Consider the following 13,435-nt stretch of genomic DNA (forward strand, 5'->3'; position numbering starts at 1 on the left):
TTACTTTCTTGTGGCTTTTCTGTTCGGTTCAAGTTCTTTTGTCTTTTAGTTGTTTTCGCTTTATTTTTGATGTCTTCAAGAATTTTCCTTGAAAATTTTTATTTTTGAGAGATAAGCTGACTTAGATAGATTTGAAGCAAAAGAATTGTCTAAAGTCGTGCGGTTTGTTAAAGTTCTAATCTCATGACACTTGCAAAAGCATCTATTATATATTGTTGAAACATTTAGTGCCTACAACAAAGCATCATCAATCTAGCATTCATAACATAAAAAGTTTTTAACTCTATTGGATGCAAGTTTAACGTGCAACAATCAACTAAAGGCAGCACAAATACAAATACAAAATCAATTTCAAAGTTTATGAAATTTATGCACACATTGAGAAGTTGCATCCTTGAGAGTTGCACCAGAAATACAATCAGAAACGTAACGGTTATTTGCAAGTGTGATAAGTTAGTTGTAATTTTTTGTGTTATAATAAAATACGAAATATTTTCGAGGACTAAATTCAAGAGAGTTCAAGTGATAAGGTGATCAACAATGAAAATACATGCAAACAAGAAGTTTAGATAGTTACTCACTACTGAGTATTATATTACGACAAATCATTATCAAGGGTTAATTGCACTAACACTTAAAAGGATTAAATTGCAAAACAATCAAAAGTGCACAAAAATCAATTCAAAGAGCTAAAGTGGCATAATTCTTGGATTAGGGATCTAAAGGCTTCAAACTCCTAATTGGTTCAATTTTACTTTTCGGTCATCATTTTACCCAATTAGATGATTTAGTCCAAGTATCTCTCGATTTTACTAAACTAAATTAGGACGATTGAATTGGTTCCCAATAGGTTCTCCTCTCGGTCTTACCTATCTAATTGTTCACCTAGAGCTGTCAATTTTATGTTTTGAAGTTTATTCGATTTAGTCTAGTTTTTACGTTTTAGTTCTTGACCCAAAAACTGAATATGCAACATTTCCATCAACCAACCACCATAAAATTTAATTACTATCCATCACCAACACAACAACATCATCCAAGTACATGCTCAATTAATTCATTAAAGAAAACATAAAAGCAAGGTTAGAGAAATTTTAGGGGTTGCCGATGGGTTCTTTAGAGAAGATAGCAACAACAATGAAAGAGAAAACATAACTAAAGCTGAGATTTATACACTTTTGAGAGTTAATTAGGTTGAAATATATTAAAGAACTTCAATGAAAATCAAAATACAAAGTAGAGTTTATGTATCTAAGTGCAAAGAAAAGAAAAGCTATAGTAAAAACTGATAAAATGAACAACTATAACTACTAATATCAGGAAAGTAAAGAACTAAAATCTAAAAATGGTGGATAGAATAACTACTAAACTAAAAAGATAAAAAGGTGGCTCTTTTAAGTTTGATAGCCAAAACATCTTTAATATAGACAAAATTTCAACCCTAAAATTGACAAAATTGCCCTTGAAGTCTATGGGTTGACTTGGGTTTTTGTTGGAAAAAAGACTACTCCTGTAGTATTTTTCACCTTGTCAAGCAGCGGTGTCACAACATCCAAGCTTTAGTGTTGTGATGCCCTTGATAGTGGCACACTCTTGGCTTTAGAGGTTTTCGATGTCGTGACATTCTCGACAATGGCCATGACTTTTTCACTTCAACAACCATTAGTGATATTGCGACCTTGGAGGCTTGGTGTAGCGACTTTGGGCTCAATGTTGCAACACAACACACTTAGTGTCACGACACTCTCGACAACCTGCTCTAGGTTGATTTCTTGTTGAAGCCTTTCACCTTTGAGGTAATGGAAGCTCAGTGTTGCGACACCCATGTCAAACGTAGGTTTGGCCATTGTCATCTCCTACATAACTTAAGCACATTATTAGATTCTTAATGACACCATTTCGTCAATTTAGGTCTTAACATGAGTAAAACCAAATAAAAACGATTAGTAATACTGGAAACTAAAAAATAATGAAAGGCATAAAAAGAGACTCGTAAATTACTTGAGAACAAACTCATTAAGTATTCTAGAATGCCTAATTTGACGTATCAAATTACGACATATCAAGAGGGAACAAAATGATTTTCCTTGAGAGATGATATTTTCCATTGTTGAGGACTAGTGTCCCCGAAAGAGTCAGATTGTCCCTCAGCAAACCCCAATGTGTGAAAGCGAATATCAAAAAATAAATGAAAGACTCAATGTAAGTTTGCAATTAAATTGTAAAATAAGTATCAATTTGTACAAAGGAAAATAGATAATATTTGATATATAGTCTGTGAAGTTTTTAGACTTTACAAGCTGGAGTAAGGAGTTGACAAGCATCCCATTAAGGTATCGTAAATTATTAAAAACTAATTTTTTTTTAAAAAAAGAAGAAGAAGACATATGATAACTTTTTAAAACTATTTGTGGAATAGAAAAAAAATTGTTAATGTACCAAATACTAACCCAAGAAAAATAAGATACTTGAAAACTCATCTAGCTATCAACAAACTTAGTTTAGGCCCAAGTTTTTACTTGAAATATGGGTTTAAATTTTTTTTCTAAAATCTACCTATATTTGTAAATGGTTAACCTAAATCCTTTTTAAGTCCGTTCATATTTTTTCATTTATATATAGTAATGTTATATATTAGTGTAGATTTAATTTTTATGTGTTATAAATTAATAATATATAAAAATAACATAATATAAAATATTACAAATAAATGTTCAAGTCGAGACTGGTTCATATTTTAAATGAATTTAGTTTTTTGTCCAAATTCTTTTTTTCAAATTTAATATTTTTACTCAAACCCTCTATAAGTTCAAACGAGGTCTCGATAAGTGTCCCATCAACAAATTTAACTTTATGCCTATACAGATTATGTAACACCCCAAACCCGGCTCAGACGTTATGGCCGGATCCGACATGCCACATCGAAGCGTTCAAAACATTTTATATTGTTGATCCAGAAAAACCTACTTAGTGTTTTAAAAGATAATTTCATTATAGGTTAAAGTGAATGGAAGCTGTGCACCAGGTAGGAAACCGAAAAAGAGGAGGTGAGTCTATCAGACTATTTAAGTACCAAGCTCCCTTCGGATCTAATCCTAGACATGTACACCGCCATTGCCACACCTTAACGTCATGTATATTTCTAGGAAACCGATTTGATTAAGTCATTTTTAGGAAAAGTGATTAATTTTGGAAAATACTTTCATTGCGGAAGCTTTGCTTGTTGTCGTGTTATTTTGAAATCAATTGTTGTTTTTTTTTTGAAAACGCGCCCTAAAGCTATCCAATTTCAATAGTTAAAATAAGTAATACCTATCTTAGTAATACATATTAAAACCATCAAAAATAATTAAGCGGCCTTATTACATTTAAAAACCAAACCTCAACGTAAATAATAGGATGTCCAGTTCACCAGAAGAAAACCAAACTTTCAGAACGGGTGGCCACTCCGAATTCCCTCACAGCTCCAAGACCACTATGGTTGGGGATTTCCTGCGTGGATAAAAATAAAAGGGGTGAGTTTGGGGAAACTCAGTGTGTAAGGAAAACCCATTCAAAGCCCAAGTCAGCTCAAGTCTATTGGGCCTAAGCCCATTCAGGTAACAGTGGTACTGGACCAGAGCCCTTTTCAGATTATAATAAACTGGGCCTTAGCCCCTTATTCAGATAACAGTCTGACCCATAGGCCTATTTTAAAATACATGCAACATCAATAACATATGCAAGCCCATTTGGGGAGACTACTCAACCCACCAACCACTACACTCCACCCGTACCAGCCTTACACTCCATGTGGGGAATAGCTCAACCCACCCAGCCCAACACTCCACAGTTGTAGCCTTGCTGCTCAGTTAACAGTAAATTGAGGCAAAGCCTCCAGTACGTGGACAAGCCACTTTCAGTACTTCCTCCGTCAATATCCCAATCCCATGCATCAGATAATAACAACATGGCATGCAGTAAATAACAACAGTCAAACATGCATTTAGGTCAATTTAACCCTAGGGGTATTTCGATAATTTATCTACTAGGGGTAAAACTGTAAAATTTTCACTTTTAAAGGTATTTCAGTAATTTATCTATTTTAGGGTTTTTCATGCATATTCCTACCTTTCATGTACTAACAGAATCACTACCGAGGGTTCTTACCGAATTGGGCCCGTTGGCCCATCATTCCAATTTTGGCCCATTAAGCCTAAAAATATCGAGGACACAGAAATCATGCACTTTGCAGTCCAAACATTGCAGCTTACCAAAAACATTAATCGATTTACCTCACGAGCATTCGCACACTCGCAAATCTACAAAATACCGGTTTTCGGCATTTCGACTTTTCGACTTTTGCCGATCTAGACTAAGAAAGAGGGTGTTAGTTACACACCTGTTTGCGACGATATGCTGACGAGATCCACACATGAACCGTCTACAACTGGATTACTAACACGTTAATCTAACTATTCAAATACAAACTACGTATTAACCCCTTACAATATTCGACCAACCACACCTACAGATCATAGTAAGCTTATAAGAAATCAATAAGCAACTCATTAACAAATTTTTGTCAATGTTTACCACATAATCATAATTTCACTGCAAGTTGTCTTCCTGAGCAACAGTAACTAAATTATTTATAACTGGAGCTACGAAACTCCAAATCAAGTGCTGTTAATTTTCCCTGAAAATAGACTCATATATCTTCTATCCATAAAATTTTAGAATTTTTGGTATGGCCAATCAATACCAGATTTTTCTTAAAGTTTCCCATGTTTCACTATTTGACTAATCTGACCACTCTTCATTAAGAATCAAATTTCTCATTTTACAGAATTCAAAATATGTTCTCGTTTATTCCATTTGAAACTAGACTCATTAAGCTTTAATTACATAATTTATGTAGCTTCTAACTCATCTCCCACAATTTATGGTGATTTTCCAAAGTCACGTTACTACTGTTGTCCCAAGCAGATTTATTACCAAATCACTCTTTCACACCTAACTTGCATGCTTGTTATTTAAACATGTATATCACTAATCAATCATCACATATCTATGATTTTACTTAAGTATAATCTCCATTTCATCATTTTAAAGCACAACATGTTAGCCGATTTTTCCCCTTAGCATCTAAGGCACATGCATGCTCATTTGTTTGGCTCAACTTCACCTATCTTCCATTTTTCATCAAAAGAACATGAAACAACAACCATTTCCTTCATTTTAATTCATGACTAAATGCTCACAACACAACTAAAAACCAAAATATGCTTCAAGAGTTAAGGTAGAATCAAGAAGAACTCATGAACATCAAGATAGAAGCAAACTACCATGAACTTACCTTCAATTTTCTTCCCCAAGTGACCGAACATTCAAGAGCTTTCTCCTCTCCTTTCTCTTCTCTAATTTAGGCTATGATGAACAAAGATGGACAAAACTTTGTTCTTTTCATCCCTTTTTCTTTTAATAAAATTTCATATTTCATCCATTTAATTCTTTAATACAAAAGACATGAAATTCTCATCATGGAACATTTACCTAAACCATTATCATGGAACATTTACCTAACCCATTATCATGGAATATTTACCTAATCCATTATCATGGAACATTTACCTAACCTATTATTAATTTGTATCAATTTGTACCATAAATTATGGATATCAAGTGCTCATATTGTCTACAACAACATGATGGCTGGCCACTTCATGTAAAATGGGAGGTTTGTCATGCAAATCCTCCTATTTTGCACTCCTATTTATTTGACCACTTCAATTTAGCCTATAGCATTTTCAAACATTTTCACATAGGTTCTATTTCATAATTTCACCTCTTTTTTCTTATGGAACAAAAATTAACTAAAATTATCGGGTTCTATCTTAAGCTTGGCTTTCTAGAGGCCCACTAACATAATTAAACTTATGCCAACATTCATAGAATTTTCGAAAATTGGGGCGTTACAGGTTACGCAGTGTTTGTGATTTTGTAGTTGCATGTGTTAAGACAAGGAAAGCCAAGAGTAATATTCTATCAGCAAGATTATGCCTATACATACGAATCCTTCTATCAGCAAGATGCCGAGAAGTGAGGATTCAATCTACGTAAACTAATTAATAAAAATATATGATAGCAATATTTTTTCACATGAAATGATTCCTTTATCACATATAATTACACATCACATTATGCATGTAATTTCTAAATTATATTTTCGTGTTTATCTATGTCACTTGGTTGTATTAATATACATGATCGATAATAAAATTTAATTACAATATATGTAAAAAAAGTAGCATTAGTTTAATATTACTGTAATTGATGGATGAGATTATTTAGAATATCTTTTGATTATATAATAGACCTTTGAGCTAATAAAATTATATACCTGGTCAAGTAAAATATTGTGGATAATATGGATGTCATAAATATATGTATATATATAATAAGAATAATGATATATTATTTACTATTATAAAATTTTATCTTATATAAAAGGGTAAATTACACCAACTATCCTTAAATTTTGTTTAAAATTACATTTCAGTCACCAAAATTTTAAAAGTTACATAATAGTCACTAAAGTTATCAATTCGTTACAATTTTTTCACTCAGCTGTTGGCTATCATTAAAAAAGTAGCGTTGCAATTTAATGGGTTAATAGTTAATTCGGTCATTGGGTATAGTTAAAAAATCATTTTGATATTTTTAATATTTTCTTAACAATAATTGTAAAAAAAATTAAAATATTAGGTTAACAATTATTTAAAAATTTATAAAAATAATTAAAAAATCATAAATTTTAAAAAAATAAAAAATTAAATATGTATAAATATAAAAAATTCTTATAATTAAAACTAAAAAAAAATTTAAACTAACATTTTTTTGCAAATTTTTATTATATAAAAAAATTAAAATTTTCAAACTAAACTCTATTTGTTTTCTACCATTGATGAACACCTTCAATCAAATCAACAACATGTTATACCCAGAAATTGCTTTGCAAATTTTGTTTTATTTTATTTCTCAAAGCCCTAACAAAATACATATCAATGCAATATTCAAATTTTACTATTAGATCGATTGTTGCTTCTTGAGTTTTCAAGATGTAAAATCTAGGTTTGCAACACTACTTTCATTATTAAGCATCATAAAAAGTTCTATCATCAACGACCTATTTGTAAGATTTTCTGATAATTATGAAGAAAAAAAGAAAGAAGAGGGCTAAAGAGAAAAGCAAAATGTTCTATTATTTTGTTCGGGTCTTTGTTAAATTTTAAATTTTTTTTGAAATTTTGGATTTTTTTAAATTTATAATACAAATTACTCTTTTTCTTCTCCAAACCCTCTATTTTTTCTTAAATTTCAAGTCAAGATTTTACTTTTAATTATAAATAAAATATAAATATATATTTATTTTTAATGATCTGAGAAAAACAGAGCCAACACAGATATACATGAAAAAAAGGGTAAAGAAAGATTAAATGAAGAGAGCATAGAGCAACAAAGCAAATGAAAAAAACATGTAGGATCAAGTGAATGGGTATTTTTTGTGACATTTCAACTAATTTTTTATGAGATTGGATGCTGAAAAATTAGCTGCTAAATTCTTGATTTTTCCTCGCTGCAATTGATTTTTTATATAAATTATTTTATTTATTTTAAAGATTTTTAAAATTTTTTTACAATTATTGTTAAGAAAATTTTTAATTGACTATAGCTCATGGACAAATTAGCTATTAACCTTTTCAATTAATGTGCAACATCACTTTTTTAACAGAAGTTAACAACTGAGTGATAAAAATATAATAATTTGATAATATTAGTGACTATTATAAAATTTTTAAAAATTGGATGACCGAAATATAATTTTAAATAAAATTTAAGGATAATTGATGTAGTTTATCCCACATAAAATTTTATTTTATTTATTCCAGAAGTTTGTGGAAATTCGAGACTTGTCTCAATTTTTTATTTCAAGATATTTGACCAAATTAATTGTAGATAAAGACAATTTATTTTTTATGATTTACTAGAATATTCCTTTGTTGGGTTTATTTTATTTTATTTTATTATCATTCTTTTAATTAATAGAGAATTGTTCATAAAAAATAAAATAACATTATTCTTATTAAATTAGCGGGAAAAAACTCTGTATAATATCCTTAATTAGAACACACTTTATCAAATTTTATGGATAAATTTGATTGTTATTTTAAAAAAAAATCTTTTTGCAGATATAATTACTGGGGTTTCTTTGACAAAAATAATGGAAAAAATAAATAATTACTAAAATGAGTATGTAAAAAATTATATACAATAATCGATATTTTTAATAATTTTCGTCGATACCGTTTGACATGTTGACAGCATCACCTCACTTTTTCTTCAATCATTAAATCATAATTAATTTTAGTTTTTTAATGTCATCACTGTGACAAACAATACTAATATATATTTTTAAAAATTACTCGAAGAAATGTAAATATTCGGGTTTGATAAGAAAATAATGATTTTCTTTTTACTTAATCTACAAAAGTGAAAAACCAAAAAAAAAATCAGATAAAAGGCTGAAAAGTAAACAAATGTTTGATTTTCCTGACTCCCATGCTTTTGTTTCCTTTCCACATTTTTTTTAAAAAAATATTTTTTTATATTAAAAAAAAAACTTAAACCTTATCAGTGCGGCTTAATACATTGATGTCATCATTAAAAAAATATTTTTTAGGTAATTTAATATACTAATATTTTTTTAAAAATACATAAAGTATCGCCTGGCATAAAAATGACATCAAATATTTTTTTTAAAAATAAATTAATTATGACTTAATGATAGGAAAAGTAGGGTAATATCGTGGATATGTTCAGCGGAAATGATTGAAAATACTCATTTTCGTTTATAATTGAAGTAACTAGAATAGAATAGATCATGTTTTTTAGTTACTATTAAACCTGATTATGGGTCAGGCCACCTGGCCCAGCCTGAAGGCCTATTCTAAAAATAGGAAGATTCAGGTAAAAATATAAGCTTAAAAAATAGGCTTGAATAAAAAAATAAGGTCAGTTTAGAAAACAGACAAAGTCTCGGGTAAATTTTTTTGGTCTAGGCTTGCTCAGGCCCGGCTCGAATTATATAATAAATATTTTATTTTATTTTTAATCATTTTAAATTTTTAACTTTATTTTTCTAATTTCACTTTCACTTTAAATTTGTATATTATTTTAAGAATTGTTTTGCTATCATTTATGTTTTTAAATGTATTTGATTTATTATATTTTAAAATTTTTTATTTAATAAAATAAGCTAAAAATTTAATATGTGCCCAAACAAAATTCTAGGCCTACTTTCTAGGCTCGGGTCGTGATCCGATCCGAGATATGAGCCTAAAAATTATCTAAGCTCAACCCGACTCATAATCAACTCTAGTGACTACGAGTGTAATTTACCCTAAAAAGTACACAAGCTATGAATAAGACATTTGGACAGGTATCAACTGAAACCCTAAGTAAGGGATTTCTTTTATATAATAGTGTAGAAATGATATTATAATATAATTAAAAAATGCTAAAATAAAATATAAATATTATAAAAAAATTTCAACATTTATGAATATATATATATACTTAGGGTTGTTCAAATAGTTAATCAAATCGAATAAATATCAATTGAAATAATCGAAGTTTTTAATCTTTTAATCATTAATCAAATTAAAATATTTTGATTAATTCGAATTTATCTGAAATATTAACTGAATTAGTCAAATTTTTTAATCCTTTATTTGTTTATATATTAAATTAGTTGGATTAAATTTTGTATTTACTCTTAACATAATTTGAATTATTATATCTATTAATGGCTATTTATTTATCTTATTATCAATTAGTTTTTTAAGATTATTATCAATTCAAATTAATAATTAGACACAGTTATGGATTCTATTTATAAATATAATTTAAATTTTCTTAAATAAATATAAACTATTTTCCTATCAGATACAAATAACGTACTATATATTTAGCATTTGTGGAGATTGAGGAACTGTGTGGGAATCAGTAATAGAGTTGATGGCAACGAATGAGTATGAAGGTGTGTTGAAGAAGATTGAGGAACTGACCACAAATGCTGGGCAAATTCAAGACGAGGTATTGGGGGAAATACTAAGTAGAAATGCAGGAACAGAGTATTTAAGGGGATTCCTCCATGGTCAAACCGAGAAGCAGCTCTTTAAGAAAAATGTTCCCATAGTTACTTATGAAGATCTCAAGCCTTACATAGATAGGATTGCTAATGGGGAGACATCAGATATCCTTTTAGCTGAACCCATTACAGCGTTCTTTCTAAGGCAAGCATGCATTTGTTGCTTTGCTCCTGTGTGTTTTGGGGTATTGTTTGCTTCCTTCTAATAGTTCTATCATCTGTTTGATCAAATGCAGCTCTGGGACTTCAGGCGGGCAGCCAAAGATGACGCCTGTCACTGCTCAAGTTACTAAGAACTGTGAGTTATTTCGTCGCTTGTACGAGTCTCCTGTGATAAAGTAAGGAACCAATCCCTATTTTCTTCTAGTTTTTCTTTCAGCTGCTCGTGAAATCACACTGTGCAATCCAGCCCTAAAACTAACTATTTGCCTTTATCCGTCTAATTTTAAAGGCACTTTGGTGACATCAACCAAGCCGGTAAAAGAATGGAGCTTATGTTTGCCAGACCAGAGATTGAAACTCCTAGTGGCCTCAAGGCAGCATCTGTCTCAACGAGCATATACAACGAGAGTAATTTTAGAACCATTTTGCCTAAGCTTTACACAAGCCCCATTGAGACCATCTTTTGCCCAGACCCCAACCAGGGCTTGTACTGTCAATTACTTTTTGGTTTAATCCAACGAGACGAGGTTGTCACGGTTGGTTCACTCTTTGCATCTACGGTGCTAAGAGGTGTCAAGTTTCTAGAAAATCACTGGCAAGAGCTATGCTATGACATAAAAACAGGTCGATTAAGCGATTGGATCACCGACTTAGGATGCAGGAATGCAGCATCATTGGTCATGAAGCCTAACCCAGAACAGGCTGACTTGATAGAGAACATATGTAATTGTAAATCATGGGAAGGAATAATTAGAAAGCTATGGCCCAAAGCAAGGTATATTGGTTGTGTTTGTACTGGCGTTATGAGACAGTATACTGCAGAACTCGAGTTCTATTGCAGAGGGCTCCCTTTAGTTTCAGCTTTTTATGCTTGCTCAGAAGCTATTTGTGGGATTAACTTAGAGCCTCTATGCAAACCCTGTGATGTCTCCTACACATTTCTCCCTAACATGGCTTACTTTGAATTCATTCCTGTGGAAAATGAACATGATGAATCTATTGAAATGAAGAGGAACGATGAAGATACTGAACTTGTTGATCTTGTAAATGTGAAGGCTGGCCAATGTTATGAACTAGTTGTTACAACTTGTGCAGGTAAGAGTTCCTCTTTTGAATATAATCAATTAATCAAATGCCATGTTCTGATTTTGAATTATGCTTCCTAGTTCCTGCAGTAACCTGTTAGATAATGATCTAATCTAGTTTGATGGTATTCCTTTCAGGATTATATCGATATAAAGTTGGAGATGTACTTATGGTGAGTGGTTTCTACAATAATGCACCTCAATTCCAATTTGTGGAGAGGAAAAATGTTATCCTCAGTGTTGATCAGGAAAAAACAAGCGAAACAGACCTTTCCAAGGCTGTGACAGAAGCAAAGGCTCTTCTCGATCCACTTGGATTCATCTTGACCGAGTACACTAGCTATGTTGATACTTCTTCAGCACCAGGTCACTATGTCTTATTTTGGGAGATCAAGGGAAAAGAAGGCAAGCATTGCAAAGGACTTGACCCAAAGATAATGGTAGAGTGTTGCTCTAAAATGGAAGAGTCATTGCATTATACATATAAAATCTATAGGAAAAGGAACATAATTGCAGCTGTGGAGATTAGGGTGGTAAAGCAAGGAAGTTTTGAGGCACTAATGGATTACTATGTGTCCAAAGGAACTTCATTGAGCCAATACAAAAAACCTAGTTGCATTAAATCTGAGGAAGCCTTGAAGATATTAGATTCAAGAGTGATAGGAAAGTATTTCAGCCCCAAATTACCGTTATAATTAGTTTGCATCAGTTCTTGTTTAAGATTACCTAATCCTTCCTATGTATAAAAACTCACGAGAATAATCCTTTTCACTTATTTTTTCTTAATTTATGTCTACAAGTCTATTCCGACATTTAAAAAAGTGTCAGCTTAAAAGTATTATCCTAATATTGTTTTATTGTGGTGAGATATTGAATATATAAAACAGTGAAATCATAAGCTCATTTTTTAGAATTCTAAATTTCCAATCATTTTAAAGAATATCAATAATTAATTTAAATTTATTTTAATCAACTTATTTTTTCTTAATTTATATCTATCATAATATATATCATCTTAATATTAAAAATTAAAAATTAAACATTTATATTATTTATTTTACTTTCGCAATTATAATACTGAAAAATTATAAAATTTTTAACTAATAAATATAAAATTTTAAATTTGATATATACAATCTAATCCGTGCATCGCATGGGATAAAAAACTAGTTTCATTCTAAAATCGAGTCTCTTAAAGCATTTTTAAACTCAAACCACTAATCTAAAACTTAATATTTCCATATAAGCTTTCAATTTTTTTTTCTTTTTGTATTGGTACTAGCTTTTTTACCTCATTTTTCATAAAATTTTATAAAAAAAATATTTAATAACATAAATGTTTCATTCATTAATTTGGATATATTATATTAAAATTATTTAAAATTTAAATATAAATTTATATGTTCATAAAAGTGGAAAAAAAATTCAAAAGTAATATTGCACCATGAAATAGATAAAGAGTTTATACTTTAAATAAACAATTGTGATGTTATATTCATTTCATTGATTAATAAATTTGCTTGATTTAATTAAAGTAAATAAAAAAATTAAAAGTGAAAATATATTAAATATGTATTAATTAAATTTTTTGTTCGCCTGAACTAAATTTCAATTAAATAATTTTTAAAATATTTTTATTTAAATTTAATTATAATAATATAAATTTATATATTTTATTATTTTAATATTTTAAATTATTAAAAATGAAATAAATGTACAAGAAAATTCTATTTTTCCTAAAGATTGCACTCTTATTTTATTCTTAATTAAAATGAGGAGAAATAATATACTTGTTTTATTTTAAAAAATGTAAGTTAAAATAATATTTATTTTATTGTATTCATAAATTATTAAAATTTAATTCTAAAAATAGAACTCAATTCTCTCCACTACAGAACATTTTTTTAATTATATTTAAAGTGGATCCTAGTGTTTTTAATTAAATTTATTATATCCCTCTAGCTTTGTACACGAGTCAGCATAACAAATCACTTGA

The 13,435-nt window shown here is 29.7% G+C and overlaps 1 protein-coding gene across 1 annotated transcript; it reads left to right on the top strand.

Moving 5' to 3' along the window:
• The first annotated feature begins 9,996 nt into the window (after nt 1–9,996).
• Nucleotides 9,997–12,337, top strand: LOC121203329 (indole-3-acetic acid-amido synthetase GH3.17). The gene is made up of 4 exons (XM_041114420.1): nt 9,997–10,337; nt 10,429–10,530; nt 10,644–11,449; nt 11,578–12,337. The coding sequence occupies exons 1-4, from the start codon at nt 10,060–10,062 to the stop codon at nt 12,132–12,134; spliced, it is 1,743 nt and encodes a 580-aa protein (XP_040970354.1). The 5' UTR covers nt 9,997–10,059; the 3' UTR covers nt 12,135–12,337.
• Nucleotides 12,338–13,435: the final 1,098 nt, after the last annotated feature.

The sequence above is a fragment of the Gossypium hirsutum genome, chromosome A05 (assembly GCF_007990345.1).
Source record: "Gossypium hirsutum isolate 1008001.06 chromosome A05, Gossypium_hirsutum_v2.1, whole genome shotgun sequence".
Lineage (NCBI taxonomy): Eukaryota > Viridiplantae > Streptophyta > Magnoliopsida > Malvales > Malvaceae > Gossypium > Gossypium hirsutum.

Excerpts from the sequence above, each read along its gene's own strand:
- LOC121203329 (XM_041114420.1), top strand. The coding sequence starts at position 10,060 with ATGGCAACGAATGAGTATGAAGGTGTGTTGAAGAAGATTGAGGAACTG. Across the intron at positions 10,338-10,428 it reads ATTACAGCGTTCTTTCTAAG|CTCTGGGACTTCAGGCGGGC; the intron begins GCAAGCATGCAT and ends GATCAAATGCAG. Across the intron at positions 10,531-10,643 it reads TACGAGTCTCCTGTGATAAA|GCACTTTGGTGACATCAACC; the intron begins GTAAGGAACCAA and ends CTAATTTTAAAG.